At 41.5% G+C, this 15,053-nt stretch overlaps 1 protein-coding gene across 1 annotated transcript in view; it reads left to right on the top strand.

The window, feature by feature from the left end:
• Positions 1-13,131, top strand: part of vash2 (vasohibin 2) — a 133,193-nt gene extending 120,062 nt beyond the window's left edge. The window contains exon 7 of the mRNA XM_067988931.1: positions 7,788-13,131. Coding sequence (XP_067845032.1) covers positions 7,788-7,860 — 73 coding nt within the window. The 3' untranslated portion in view covers positions 7,861-13,131. The remainder of the gene's footprint in view (positions 1-7,787) is intronic.
• Positions 13,132-15,053: the final 1,922 nt, after the last annotated feature.

The following is a 15,053-nucleotide window of genomic DNA, read 5'->3' as shown; positions in this document are numbered from 1 at the left end:
TACAGGCAGCAAGTACCTCGTACCTGTTGGACAAGGTCAAGGGCTGAGGCTCCTCCATCACTACATTCTGGGTTCCCTTACCTGCCTGACTTGCAGTCACATCCTCCTCTCCCTGATCACTGAACGAATCTAAACTATTACCTAATCCAAGGGGTGTGACTGCCTCCTGGATCAAAGTGTCCAGGTAACTCTCCCCATCCCGGATGCATTGCAATGTCTGCAGCTCAGACTCCAGCCCAACAACTCTGAGCCGAAGTTCCTTGAGCTGCAGACACTTATCTGCAGATTTGGTTGCCGGGGATCACGCTGGTCAGTAATAGTAAAAGCAAGGTTAGGCAATCATATTTTATGACCAAGTCCTGATTAGGTATGATAATATGCTACTTAAATACACCTGCCAGCATACGGAAAAAATCTACCTGATCCTAATTCCTTATACTTTCCATTAGCATTTTCCATAAGTATCTAGAAACTGAAAATATAATAAAGAATAGTCAGCACGGATTTCAAAAGGGACGGTCATGCTTGACCAACCTTTATTGAATTCTTTGAAGAAATAACAAAAATGTGCAGTAGATGTAATATATTTGGATTTTCAAAAGGCCTTCGATAAGATACCGCATAGTAGACTCATGACTAAGGCCAGAGCATGTGGAGTCAGGGGACAAGTAGCAGAATGGATAGCAAGCTGGCTAGAAAACAGAAAACAGACTAGGGGTTAAAGGTAGTTACTCAGACTGGCAAAAGGTGGGAAGTGGTGTTCACAATTTACATAAATGATTTGGACTTGGGAATCGGAAGTACAATTTCAAAATTTGCTGTTGACACTAAATTGGGGGGTATGGTTAATACCGAGGAGGACTGCAACAAAATACAGGAAGACATCAATAAACTTGCGGAATGGGCGTGTAATTGGCAACTTAATTTCAATATAGATAAGTGTGAGGCATTACATTTTGGTAGGAAGAATAAGGAGGCCACATACTGCTTGGATAATAAGAGTCTAAATGGGGTAGAGGAGCAGAGGGATCTGGGGGTACAGATACACAAATCACTAAAAATAGCAATGCAGGTTAATAAGGCCATAATAAAAGCAAACCAAGCAATGGGATTCATTTCTAGAGGGATAGAATTGGAAAGCAGAGAAGTTATGTTAAACTTGTATAGAACCTTGGTTAGACCACACTAGGGGTACTGTGAACAGTTCTGGTCTCCCTATTATAAAAATAATATAGAGGCACTGGAGAAGGTGCAAAAAAGATTTACTAGGATGATACCAGAACTGAGAGGTTATACTTATCAGGAAAGATTGAGCTGACTGGGGCTCTTTTCTCTAGAAAAGAGAAAACTGAGGGATGACCTGATAGAGGTCTTTAAGATAATGAAAGGGTTTGATAGGGTAGACGTAGATGTTTCCATTTGTGGGGGAGACCAGAACTAGGGGCCATAAATATAAGATAGTCACTAATAAATCCAAAAGGGAATTCAGAAGAAATTTCTTTACCCAGAGAGTGGTTAGGATGTGGAATTCGCTACCACTTGGAGTAGTTGAGGCGACTAGCAGTTAAGAGGAAGCTAGATAAATGCATGAGGGAGAAAGAAATAGAAGGCTATGGTGATAGGGTTAGATGAAGTAAGGAGGGAGGCTCGTGTGGAGCATATACACTGTTGGGCCGAATGGCCTGTTTCTGCGCTGTACATTCTATGTAATTCTATGTAGTGTGAGTAAACCCCATTCCCCCTACCATCCCCATCACCCTCATAACTTGAAGAGTGGCTTTTCTTAGCTGCACAAACCCCAACCTTATGGGTAAAGCACGGGACCAAATATTGTGGGAAATAGTTTGAAATAACTTGGACATCCTTACGAGCAAAACCAAATAATGGTTAGACCCTGCAGGCTTTCCTTCTTTCGGACTGGGATCAATGCTGGGACCATGCTTTGTTGTAATTATAACACTACTTGTTGGTAGAACAATTGCTTCAAGATTATAGAAATTACTGTGTAGCTAAATTTTCTACTTGGGCAAAATTCTGCATGGAGGTAGGAGAGGTCATGATTGGTGCCTGCCCAACAGGAAGTTGCTGACCCCACTGTATTTTCTGGGGTCAGCCTAATTTAAATAAGCAGGTTTAAGCTCCAGGTGTCAGAACTATCACTGATTGGGAGATTGCCACTCGGTAGGGAGAGGATGGGAAACCAGCATGCTGATGCAGGATTTAAAGGCCTATAACTGCTTAAGGAGCCAGGCATTGCACAAAATGGATTTTCAGCAGAGTACAAAGATTTCTTATCAAAAAATGTCTGAGTTTGCTGCAGGCCAAAACCACACGTTCTCTGATACAACTACTAAAATGCTGCTAGGTGAGGTCAGCCAGAGGAGGGACGCTCTGTTGGTACAAGAGTAATGCAGGGTCCCAAAGAGAGCTGCTCAGGGTACTAGAAAGAGGTGGCCAGGGTAGCTAACTGTGCACCACACATACAGCCACTCAGTGCTGGAAAAAAATTTAATGACTTTGAGGTCAGACAAAGTAAGAGTTGCTAGCCATGCTTTTCAAGAATGCACTGTACTAAATATGTCTTTAACTTACAATGACCTCTCCTCACACTGTGCTACAATTGCTTATCATTTGTGTCCAGGAGGCAGTGCAGTGCCATTTACTTCCCCATCCTTCACTTGGTTCCTTCATTCGTCGCCTTGCATGCATACATTCCACGAAAAGCCTTATTTGGTTGTCAAGAGAACATCTCCTGTATCAGAGTGGCACAAATGTATCTTTCAACCAGCAGCCAGTTGTCCTCCACATCCTTTCAGGCTGCTGATGCTCTTCTTGCTGATTCCCTTACTGCCTATAGGGGCTGTCATCTTCTGGGGACTCCAAGAAGCCATTTTGAAAGGCAATGTTGCCTAGAATGCAGCACTTTGCCACAATCCTTGAAACTGTAGCCAGATTATATTGTAGTGCATCGTTGATCAATACATGCACTAAAATTATGCCTTCAACATGGCAGTGGTGTGCTCAATGATGTCTCTGATGGAATATATAGACCTTGTTATACTGGTGCTCAGCTGGAGTCCTGGGAATGTGCATCAGGTGTCATCAGCCATGGCTGTAGAGGGTAGTCTTAATCTCCTGGGAGCCACCCAAGAATTTGCCTTATTGGGTCAGCAAGTGCTTATGGGGTTAATGTTCTTTAAAATGAAAGCATTCAGGCATTTTCCAGAGAAATGAGCATTCACTTGCATGGTGATGAGCTGCTGGTAATAAATAAGCTGCATATTGAGATAGTGGGACCCTTTCTTGTTGACAAACGTATTGATATTGATCAGGGGACTACATAGGGCCATGTGGATACAATCAATGATTCCTTGGACCTTGAGGAATCCTGTCACTCTGTAAAATGGCAGTGCTTTATCATTGCCACTGGTTGCCCAGCGGGAAGCTGATAAAATTGTTACTTCTGAAGAGCAATGCATCTATGGTTTGTATGATGGATCTGTGTCCAGCTGTTTGGCATATGTTGCAGATGTGGCAGCCTGGAATGACCCCATGGAAGAAAAGTTAAGGGTAGTTCTTACCTTAACAGTTACTAATAGAGTAATGTTTGTTGAGAAAAGAGGTGTAGGTCCAGTTGCAGCATGTTGTAAAACTCTGTAACAGTATCCTTTGTAAAGTGAAGCCTCTACTTCTTGGTCAAATGCAGATGGACATATTGGTGGGTGGATGCCACTGAAGCCAGTGAAGCCTCAATACCCTGGAAGCCCTCCATTACTCCTCCTGTTCTTTCAAGAGAAAAGTTAGATAAAATTCCCAATGGGAATGCCATTCTATTCTTTCTGAAGTGAGGGTTGGAAGAATACCTAAACACTCACTCCCTCCACCACCAGCATCCTGTGGCTGCAGTGTGCACTATCTAAAGGATGCACTGTTTCATCTCACCAAGGCTTCTTTGGCAGCACCTCTCAAACCTGTGACCTCCACCACCTAGAAGGACAAGGGCAGCAGGTACATGGGAACTACGTCACCTCCAAGTCATACATTATTCAGACTTGAACATATATCGCCGTTCCTTCATCTTCTCTGGATCATAATCCTGGAGCTCCCTCCCTAACAGCCTTGTGGGAGCATCTTCACCACACAGGTGGCAGCGGTTCAAGAAGACGGCCAACCACTACCTTCTCAGGGCAACTAGAGATGGGCAATAAATGGCATCCTTGCCATCGATGGCTATATCCTGAGAATGAACAAAACAAAAATCAGTCCCTCAGCAAATAGCACAAAGGTGGATGACAAAGCAGTTAGTAACTGCAGAAAAAAACAGCAAAAGTGGAGACGTTGGGTTAATGTCTGTGCTTGGTATGAGGACATAACATTGTTGACAATTTCTATCCTTGTGTCCTAATTGTCTGAGAAACCAGAGCATTTTTGTGTGATTCACTTAAGTGGACCCTAGAGTATATTTTTGAAAAGCCATAGTATTGACACTGAAAGCCTTGTGGAATGGAATCTGTGGCCCTGATTTTAAAGTGAGGGGTGGGGCGGGGGGGCGTGTACAGTGCACACGTGCCCCGACGAACGGCTAGGCCTCATTTCCATACATTTACCCAAATGGGAATTCAGTGGCAGGAGGCACCAGGTCAGTGGTGAGGGGGGGCTCTGGACGCGATCAGGGGGAGGGAGGAAGCCCAGTCAAAGGAGGCTCAAGACTTTCTTGTGAGGCCCGAAGGAGCATTCCTGCTCCTCCTGGCCCACAAGAAAACCTAAAATAAAATTTTCAAATTTATGTGCCTGGGCCTCTTCTGACATCTACCTCTCGGCAGGTATGGCCTGTCGGGGAAGCCATCCCCTGCTCAGGCCTCCAACTAAAATTGCAGATTATTGATGACATTATCGGGACCGATCTGCATATTTAAAGGACCCCGCTGCCTTCCTGCAGGTTTCCTGTTCGCTTGCTCAAAAGAGCAGGTTAACATCGGGACATGGCGGGAAGGCAGCGGGATCAGAGGGGGTAAGTTGCTGCCCTCATTTTAACTGCCCACCACTGGGCAGGCAAAGTTAAAATCGGGGCCTGTGTTTTTCATGAAATTTTTATGATCTCATGAAATGCAAATCATCTGGGGATGCAGCTGACACTGGAAATTTTAGGGAAATTCCACCATGAGGTTTCCATAAGGGTTATGAGGTTTATTACCTATCAACAATTATTACAGAAAATGAGGTGAATGCAGGCTACTGAGTTTACAAAAGAACATTTTTATAGTCTGTCGCATCTAAAATCTTGAGACAATCTGATCTTTTATGAATCAACTTTGAACTTCTTTAATTCTACACTTATTTAATTTAATGAGTCTTAGTTTATTGATCTCATTAACTAGGTTGTGTACAGCTCATACGCAGTGTCAGGTGTCAAACAGATGGGTACATGGAATCCTACAAAGCTCACTTTCTATGCCTTACGTAGGCAAAGATGAAATTACAGACCAAAATTACCAAGCACTTATGGAAAACGTGTTGTTTACTGCACGTCAAGCAGTGAAAAAGACATAGGAAGTTCTGCCACAGTGTCTGTACGACCCCACAGGCTGTCGATAGAACTAGACTAAATGCAGGCATGAATTTTATGCAAACTAAAGGATCGCTTGATAATGTGCTTGCAATGCCTAAAGAGTGCTCCAGACACTCGGTGCCCAAATGAAACGGGTGCTGTGTGGGAACTCCCATCCCATATCTTGGCTTTTTAGCTTTAACAGGGTAGATATCTTGCTTGCAACTATTGCTGACTTGGCCATATAATTCATTATCAGGGCTAAGCAATCGCAGATGGCCTATTGATTTGTAAAGATGAATAGGTTATGCTTGCCTGCCCTTGAAATGTAGTACGTCAATCGAAAGGCATTTTTTAAAGTATAAAAATATAATGGTTTAAATTGTATATTTTTTCTTTAATATTTATTAAAAATGGACTGTTGAAAGAATTTTGTTGCTTTTTTTGAGGTCATTCGGAAGATTTCATGAAAACTGTCAAATTGTAAAGTTGTTTAATTTGTGGGTACTTGGGAATGAATGAAAACCATTGGGCTGGATAAAATTCACTTTTATTTTTGATTTGTTATTCATGTGCCATGACTGTCATGTTGCAATTGTGTGCTGGTCTATTGTTTGGACCGTAATAAATGGCTAACACAGTAATTGTTGGTAGTATCAAGGGCCCTATCTTTGGGGAGTTAGTTGGTTTACTGATCATTAGTGCCAAGCATTTGTCCATCATTGCCTGCACTCCAGTTATTGCTGGGATCCCATGCTCTTGTTCTTGTGGATATTTGATGTAAATGTATCTAGTGTGTTAATTATCACTTGCTAATACTTTACCTACAAAAGTCATGGAATGGCATTAATGTCAACTCTGTTTATCACCATCCTGAGTGAGTATTTAAATCTGGAAAGGGCTGGAGACTTGAATCCAACAGGGAAGCACTCCATTTTTTTTTTGGCCTGTAGCTGGGGAAAAATGTGGCCCAAGGTTTTCCACTCTGGCCAGGTATCTGTTTACCTTCACTGCTAGCTGGAATCACAATTTCAGGCACAGTGTAGCTCACTCCTGGCAGGCTCAGATTTTAAATTTATGGATCATACTGCCCATTCACAGTGGGCCCAGAGTTAATTTTCTATGCAGTAAAGTCATATGCTGCTCAGCTGAAAGTGGGTGTGCTTAGACTAATGAGCTGAATGCTGTTAAGAGTTGAAGATTTTTCAGAGTTGTAATCACCATTTTTCTAGTTCTTCAGATATTTACCCATTTTTATTTTCAAGTTTGTATTGAGTCTGTTTATTTTGTTTTAAAATCCCATTCCCAGCACTATGCTTTCTGTAAAATATTAACCCTGCTGGTCAAAATTAGTCTTATGACTGAGTTACACACTGTTGCTGGTCAAAATTAGTCTTATGACTGAGTTACACACTGTTGAAAAATAGCCAAAAATCTGCACCTTTTTATTTATCTTTAATTAAAACTACAGACTGTTTGTACAGATGACATAAATAAAAATGATAGAGAATTTCCAAATTTCAAATACTTTGAACCAAAGATATGAAAAAATGTAACAGATAAAACTGCTGCACATTAGACCAAAAAAGTTCTTGCACAAGTGTGAAAGACTCGTGACTCAGGTACTACAGCTGTGAACTTGTCTGGATAGGTTTCCATGGCTCCTAAATTGTGATATTCTCTTTCATTTCTATGTGGGATTCTATTTTAAATGCATTCTGTATTTTAAACATTGCTGTCAGATAACTTACTGTAATGAAAATTATCCTTTGTATCCACGGAATAAATCTAATGCCACCTTTGATGCCCACAGCCCTGCTTCTAACATTCTTTCAAATGTTCAGCCAGTTCTCCATTAAGCATGATCACCAGCCTTTAAGTGCTGCTGGCGTTGGATATCTTGCATCCTCATCTTTGTGTATTCCCAGTGAATCATACTCTGTGCACAATGCTAATATTTAAATGGGCCGACTTTGTATTATAGTGCAAGGTCAGCTCAGTTCAGTGCAAGTGTCACGGTGCCCAAAGAACAATGGTCCCACTTCCCATTGTGCTCGGACCACATTAGCAGCCCCCTCACGTAATCAAACCAAGATTGAAATTTGGTCATAATTATTAAACCTTTCAAATCTCATTGTTCAATGAATGGAGTGGATGATTGTTGTGAGTTTTAAGTATGTGTTTATAGATTTTACAGTCAAGTCGAATTCTTAACCTGTTATTTATATTGTTCTTTCAGACCTGCAATAACAGAACGGAAGCCACCAGAACTCAGCACACTGAATGATGTTGGATATCAAATCCGCATCTAAAGAAGCCATGGAGTGAAAGCTTGTACTTTTTCACTATCTTCAATGGTGCTCGACCTTGCACTTTACTTTCCAGTCATTTACTTTAACGGATCATCACTATTTATGAAGATTTGTGTACACTTTTGTTTGGACTTCAGAACCCAGGTGGTCAAAAAAGTGGTGCATTAATCTATTCATCCAGTTTATTTTTTTAAAAATTGTACATAAGTCAATTCCCCAGTTGCAGCACTGTGATTAGTATTCCCATTATTGGTTTACAATTGCTGGGAGACATTATGGTGTGACACCCATACCTAATGCTTGACTGAAAATCAGATGGCAGTGCTTCCTTAATGCTAAAATAGTGGCTGATATTTGGGGTCTGTAAATAGGAATATGTGAGTAATTTTAAAGTCAAATAAAGCAATAGAGAACTGCTATGGGAAAAGTTTACTTTCCAGTACTAGAAGTCGCCAATGAAAGTGCAAAACCACTCTCCAGAGCAACTGCTCTTAATAATTTTCAAAGTGTTTTGTAAAGGTTTTATAATACAATCTAGGATAAGTTGAAGAAACCAGTATTTTGGGTTATTTTCAGTGGGTAACTGCTCCATACTGACCAGGAAGGTCTCAAATGTGATCACTGATCTGTACTGGGTTACCTGATCTCAACCAGGGCTACAATGTGGGCAAAATTGGCCTCAGTGTCTCTGGGTTATAGTGGTAAATAAAATCAGTCGGGTCCTGCTTCTGATTGTTATACAGTAGTTGAAAATATGTGGGATGTTGGGTGAGGACAGATAAAGCTAGGCTGTGATGCCCCCAGAGTTGAGTATTCTACTAACTGTGTATGTTTACATATGAAGAATGGCTACTTAGGTGTGTATCCATACCATAACATGATAGTGGGAGACAATTTAAGAAGCTTTAGATCCATACAAAATGATTTCTTATGGATAAGAATATCTGCATAACCAGTGAGAACATTTTGCAATTACTCGTTCTCTACTGCACAAAGATGTGTGGAGATGAGAGACCTTGTGACGAAGATGGGAAAAGATAAAATCAAGGAAACAAAGAATGTAAATTGTCACACTAACCATTCATTACCCTGAAATGGTCACATGGCCGTTTGAGGTTGGGAAAATCTGAAGGAATGTTTTGGTCTTATAACGGGCTTCAGAAATTGAAAATCCTTTGATAAATCTATCGCTAAAGAGTACAAGCTGCCCTGTGTGTAGCTAGGAGCTGTGTGTTCTAATGTGGAACGGGTGTATGTCTGGCTTTTATTTTTCTGATTAAATGTGTCAATTTATTTTGAATTTAGAAATAACTAACAAATATAATTACAATTACAGGAGCCTCTGCTGGGTGTAACCAATCACTCTCTCACACAGCTGAACAGTAAAATGCTCAAACGGTATACACAACTGCCCTTATGCACCAATAGTCATTTTCAACAGCAGCCAGAGTTGTAAGATAATCCAACAAGTTTAGGCCTGAAATTCCATGGGTGGCAATCCTAATGGTTGTGCCAGGATCGCACCTGCTGGTGCCCTCCTACACTGACCTCCACCAGAGTTTGTGGCGTCAATGGGAAGGCAAGTCATTTGCATCGGCTTGATGGTTGTGGCATTTCTTTGGAGCCCGTCTACCCCATGCATCAGAAAACTGGAGTGGCTATCCCCCCATGGGTTGCCCAGGCCCCCGCCGACACCGGCCATGTCTCCAATCTGCCCCCAGTCAAGTGGACAAATCGCCTAAGTAATTTATTTTTAAAACATTCTCCTCTTTGGGAGTCCATGCCTTTTGTCAAGCCTGGATTACACAGCTGGGGACCACACATGCCCTTATGGAGGCTGGTATGCCTCATCTTTCTTGGTGCACCGGCCAATGTAATTTCCTGACTGAGAATCAGTGGCAGGAACTCCCAGTTTAGGGAATCCCCCAACCTGGCCCATTCTTTTCCCAGTAAGGGATGGAGGAAGTTCTGCCCTTTACAAGCCAATGTAGAAACTGGCAGAAATAGTGGAGACCTGATGTAACTGGATCTTCCCCATTGCCTTGGCGTTTCCACCGGTTACAGCAGGAGACTGGTGGAACCCAGTGGAACTTTGAGGCCTTAGTGTTTTATCTGAAAGCCCACTTACTTGCTGGTAACAAGGAACCTGATGCCTTTCAAAAGTTTAGTACCTTGATCAGTCCCTTTATGACTTTGGTCTTCAAGCAAGCAGCTGTGGGGATTCTATCCCTTTGACTTGGGACTATTTTTTTAACCAGCCTGTTACCTCTCTCTAAAGCACTTAAACGGCAGGGTAGTCCTCTAGTCCATGAATCAAATCACTCTCTCCCTTTCCATTCCTCCTGCAGGAACCTAAATTTGTGTCGCCAGATAGTCAAATCTTTGTTGTTGTTTTCATATCTTCACACTCTTCCCTTAGAGGACAGTGTGAAGATTTGAAAACAACAGTCTGACAGACCGTGACATGAACTCTTCTTCCATGGCCATAACTATCTTTATATCAGCCGATAGGGTGGTTAGTCATATACCATGGGAGGGTTTTATGGACTCCCACAACCCATAAGGTGAGAGAGGCCATGCACACCCACTGGCCGTGAGTAACCCACTGATTATCAACCCAGAATTCAGAGCTGGAGCTCTGGTCTCCACTCGCCAAGACTGTCTGAAGCAGGGTTTGAGAACCCTGCATCTTCTAACTCAGAGGCAGGAAAGCTACCACTACGCCAAAGGCTCCTGCCAAATCTTTGCGATGTCATTATACGTTTGGTAGTCTATAGTATGGTGCTGAGAGTTGTTTCTTTCATACTAGACCAAATTGTGTTCCAAGAGGTGGGATTGAGACAAAACCTCCAGATTCTTTTCTCCAAGTCATCTGGGCTTCAGTAATATTGTTGAGATCACACAGAAGTGCATATATCTTCATGGTATAGTGTTGAATCTTCACTTTGGGTTTTAAGAGGTTATCCAGTGGATTGGATACCAAGTATTTTTCCATCATAACTGCCAGCCTTGATGACCAAGACCTTAATATATGTCTTCATTGGAAAATCCAGAAAATATATAATTATGGAAAGTGATAACTGACCTCTGATTTGTTAAAATTATTTCAATCCCTGCTCTCTCCAGATACCCCCAGAATCATGGAATCATAGAAAGATTACAGCACGGAAGGAGGCCATTTGGCCCATCGAGTCCACGCCGGCTCTATGCAAGAGCAATCCAGCTAGTCCCACTCCCCCGCTCTATGCCCGTAGCCGTGCAAATTTTTTCCTTTCAAGTACTTATCCAGTTCCCTTTTGAAGGCCATGATTGAATCTGCCTCCACCATTCCCTCAGGCAGTGTATTCCAGATCCTAACCACTCGCTGTGTAAAAAAGTTTTTCCTCATGTCACCTTTGATTCTTTTGCCAATCACCTTAAATCTATGTCCTCTGGTTCTTGACCCTTCATTAATTTCTACTTGTCCCCATATTTTCCAATTGCAGATCTTACTGTCAGTTAGGACTGTCAAACAAGGCCAAACTTTATGAAGTATATTCTGAATGATTATGAAGCAGAATTTGTCTCTTCACTCCCTGTTGCGTGAAGATATAGCCAAGAAACCTAAGAGGGAATTTGAAGAAAGAGTAAAGTGGGGGGTGGAGGGGGGAAGAATGTGGAAAGTCACAGAGTCAGATTATTTTCAGCAACCATCTTTGTAAAATGGTCAGTGATATTCAAGTTGAAAAAACCTGAGGGTATTTTTGTCTTATAATTTCAACTTCCAAAATTGTAAATCCTGTGAGAAATCCAGTGGTAAGGGATACAAAGTACCTTCTATGTAATGCTGCCTTAGGGAGCTGTGTTCTTACAAGCAGCATGGAATGAGGTATGTTTATTTTTCATTTATGAAAGAGGACCCTATAATGCAAGTTGTATCAGTGGCCATGATTTGCCCAAGTGTGTAAAAATGAGGGAATACTGTATTTTATGCACAGTAGACTCTCTATAACCTGGCTTTTGGAAGCCATACAATTAATTCAAATCTTGGTATTCAACATTATCTGCATGTGCCAATAAGTAGACTCTAACCTGAAACTGCTAGTGTTTTGGTAATTGCATGCCTTCCCCTTGAAGAAGTCCTTTAAATAAAAAAAATACAAAAAAAATTACCTTCATGAAAGGTACAAGTCTAACAAGAAGAAATGAAAGTTGATGTATGTATTTATAGGTAAGATAGTGTCATAGTAATGTTATTGGACTAATAATTCAGAGAATGTGAGTTCAAATCTCACCATGGCTGCTTGAAAATTTGAATTTTTAAAAAAAATCTGGAAATAAAAAGCTGGCATCAATTTTTTAAAAAAGCAACCATAAATCTATCGGATTGTCATAAAAACCCAACTGGTTCACTAATGTCCTTTAGGGAAGGAAACCTGCCATCATTACCCAGTCTGGCCTATATGAGACTCCAGTCCCACACCAATGTGGTTGACTCGTAACTGCCCTCTGAAGTGGCCTAGTGAGCCACTCAGTTGTATCAAATCAGGGACTGCATCGGTTCAAGAAGGCCCACCATCATCTTCTAGAGGACTGGCAATAATTGCTGGCCCTTGCCAGTGACTCCCACATCCTGAGAATGAATTAGGAAAATGTATTGATAGTTTGAGTACGGATTAGAAAGGTATGCTTTATAAAAGTAATATTAATCCTGAAAGATTGCAACATCTCAATGGTTTTTAAGTATTGCATTTCATATTTGACAACTGTCAGACCTTCTATTACTTCAATATTGATGAAGATATTTTTAAAAAGGATGTTGCTTTACACTGATCGAAGACTACATTGCAATAGTGAGCATAGTCTATTGGACAGTGTTAGAATCAGTGCACTGGGGCTGAGGTGAAAATGTGAGAACAAACCTTAACTCACAAGCTCCACTAAAATTTTTTTTAAAGAGTTTTTTGAATGAGATCTTTTATAGAGTCATAGAATAATACACAATACAGCACAGAAGGAGGCCGTTCAGCCCATCGTGCATGTACCGAAAGTTTGTTACGCAACTTGAAATATCTTGTGTGAAACCTTTGATCACAAGTGGATTTTTATCAAAGTGATTGTTAACTGAACTTGGTTAAAAAGTTTCTATTTATTACATTTGTGAACTGAGTTTTTAATGAATACAGCAATAGATGTTGTCTCCAATTGTTAGTTTGCACGTTTTAATGGATGGGAGGAAGTGTACATTTTACAATATGCATGAGATGTTTTAATAAAGTCATCAAAGTCAATTTCTTTCCAAACTTGGTGACATTTGGAATTTATTTAATGGCAATCCTGCTGGGGGAAGATATTCCCTAAATAATGTTTACTCCAGAGGCAAAATCAGAGTTATCAAGTCTGACTTATTTCCAGTGATGGTCACGAGTTGATATCTTGTGGTGTTGTTCGTGGGTAGTCCAGGACCTGGAGTCCAATTTCTAGTTTGGTTCTGATGTTTATCGTGGTCCTGCTGCAGCTGAAATGTGATAGCAGTTCACGTTTTGCTGTCATACAGCAACTTTACTGAAGCAATGCATTCCATTCCTGACACAATGTAAAAATATTATACTTTACAGATATTTAAATGTACAGGCCTCACAGTATAATATACATAGTACTATCCATCTAGCACTGTCGAAAACTTGCTTTAAATACAATCTCTCTCCATAACCTTTTATTCTCAGTTATTTAAATTGTATTAATGGTTTTATTTTCATTATAATATTAAAAAATCCCAATGCAATTAAGCTTTTTCTGTATAAAACATGTAGTCAAACAGTTCTCTGGTTATTTGGGTGGTAGAACACCTTTGGCCCTACCTTGATGGAACTCTACTTCAGGTTGTTATAGATCACGGTATCCAACTTTGGCTTCTTGCCCTATCAGATTCATCAGGTTTACTGAGTTGGTGCCCACATCGTCTTGTGTTTTTGGGATGGATAAAATGGTACCAGACTTATTAGACAGAGCTTTCAACTTTGGCATGGGTGTAAAACAAGCGGTAGCAGATCGACCGCCCGTTATATAACCCACTCAAATTTCCTTTCCATTGAAGTTGATGTGACGGGAGGATAGTGGAAATGCACTTACCCATTTTATGGTGAGGTGCTGCTAATCACATGCTTGTGAGAACTTCCTGGTAGTTGCTGTATGTCTAGCAAGGATTCAAACTAACACTTGTCAGTTGTCTAATGATCTACATTTAAAGTGTGTGGGGCACATTTTCTCTTCATTTACAGCTTACTAACACCATGAGGGTAATTTTAACCCCCAAGAACAGATCGATTGGGAGCAGGTAGGTAGTAAAAATAATAGACTTTTAGAGCAGGACTGCATCCTGGCTCCAACCCGCCCACTTCCAGGTTTAACCCAGGCACGTTAGAATGTGCATGTGCAACAGAAACCCGTCCCCGCTTAAAACCAGCGGGCTGATGCTTAGAGGCAATGTACCTCATTGCAATAGTTGAGGCACTTATTTTTTTGTGTATTATAAACGTAAAACAAATTTAACCTTATCTGTTTGGGTTTCCCATCGCTTCTGATTCACGTCAGGTGAAAGCTGGCAAGAAGGGCCGGATCCATGAGGTGAGTGCCTTTATTGCACTGCTGATGGGCCAGGATGAGCAGGAGTACTTCATTCAGGCCAACAGGCTCACCTAACACGATTGGACCCCCCTCCCCCCGGATGGTGGACCTTCCCCACAATGTCCGACCCCCCCGATGGCCGAGACCGCTACATAGCTCCGACTCCTCTTGTCCTTCGATCTTCTGGCGACGTCCTTCGATCTTCTGGCATCATCCTACGATCTTCTGGCGACGTCCTCCAATCTTCTGGTGTCGTCCTACAATCTTCTGGCATCGTCCTACGATCTTCTGGTGACCTGATCACCTCCCAGCCTGTAATGTCCTCCATGGCCCCCCCGCCCTCCCAATATCCTCCATGGCCCATCTCCTACCCCCATGTCCTCCATGGCTCACAATCTCTCCAATCTCTGGTGGGCAAGGGCAGAAATTGAGCCCCTTTTTCCACCTGTTGAAATGTCCAACCCTTTGGAGCCAGGCACATAATATGATCACTCACAAATGGATGAACATGTGCAAATGGAGGAATTATATCATACTTAATTTCTGCATTTGTGCCCTTAGCACTTCTGGTCGCAAAGGACATCTAT

The sequence above is a fragment of the Heptranchias perlo genome, chromosome 8, assembly GCF_035084215.1.
Source record: "Heptranchias perlo isolate sHepPer1 chromosome 8, sHepPer1.hap1, whole genome shotgun sequence".
In the NCBI taxonomy this organism is placed as follows: Eukaryota; Metazoa; Chordata; class Chondrichthyes; order Hexanchiformes; family Hexanchidae; genus Heptranchias; species Heptranchias perlo.
Note: the sequence above shows the minus strand (reverse complement) of the source record. Positions and strands in the feature narration are given on the sequence as shown.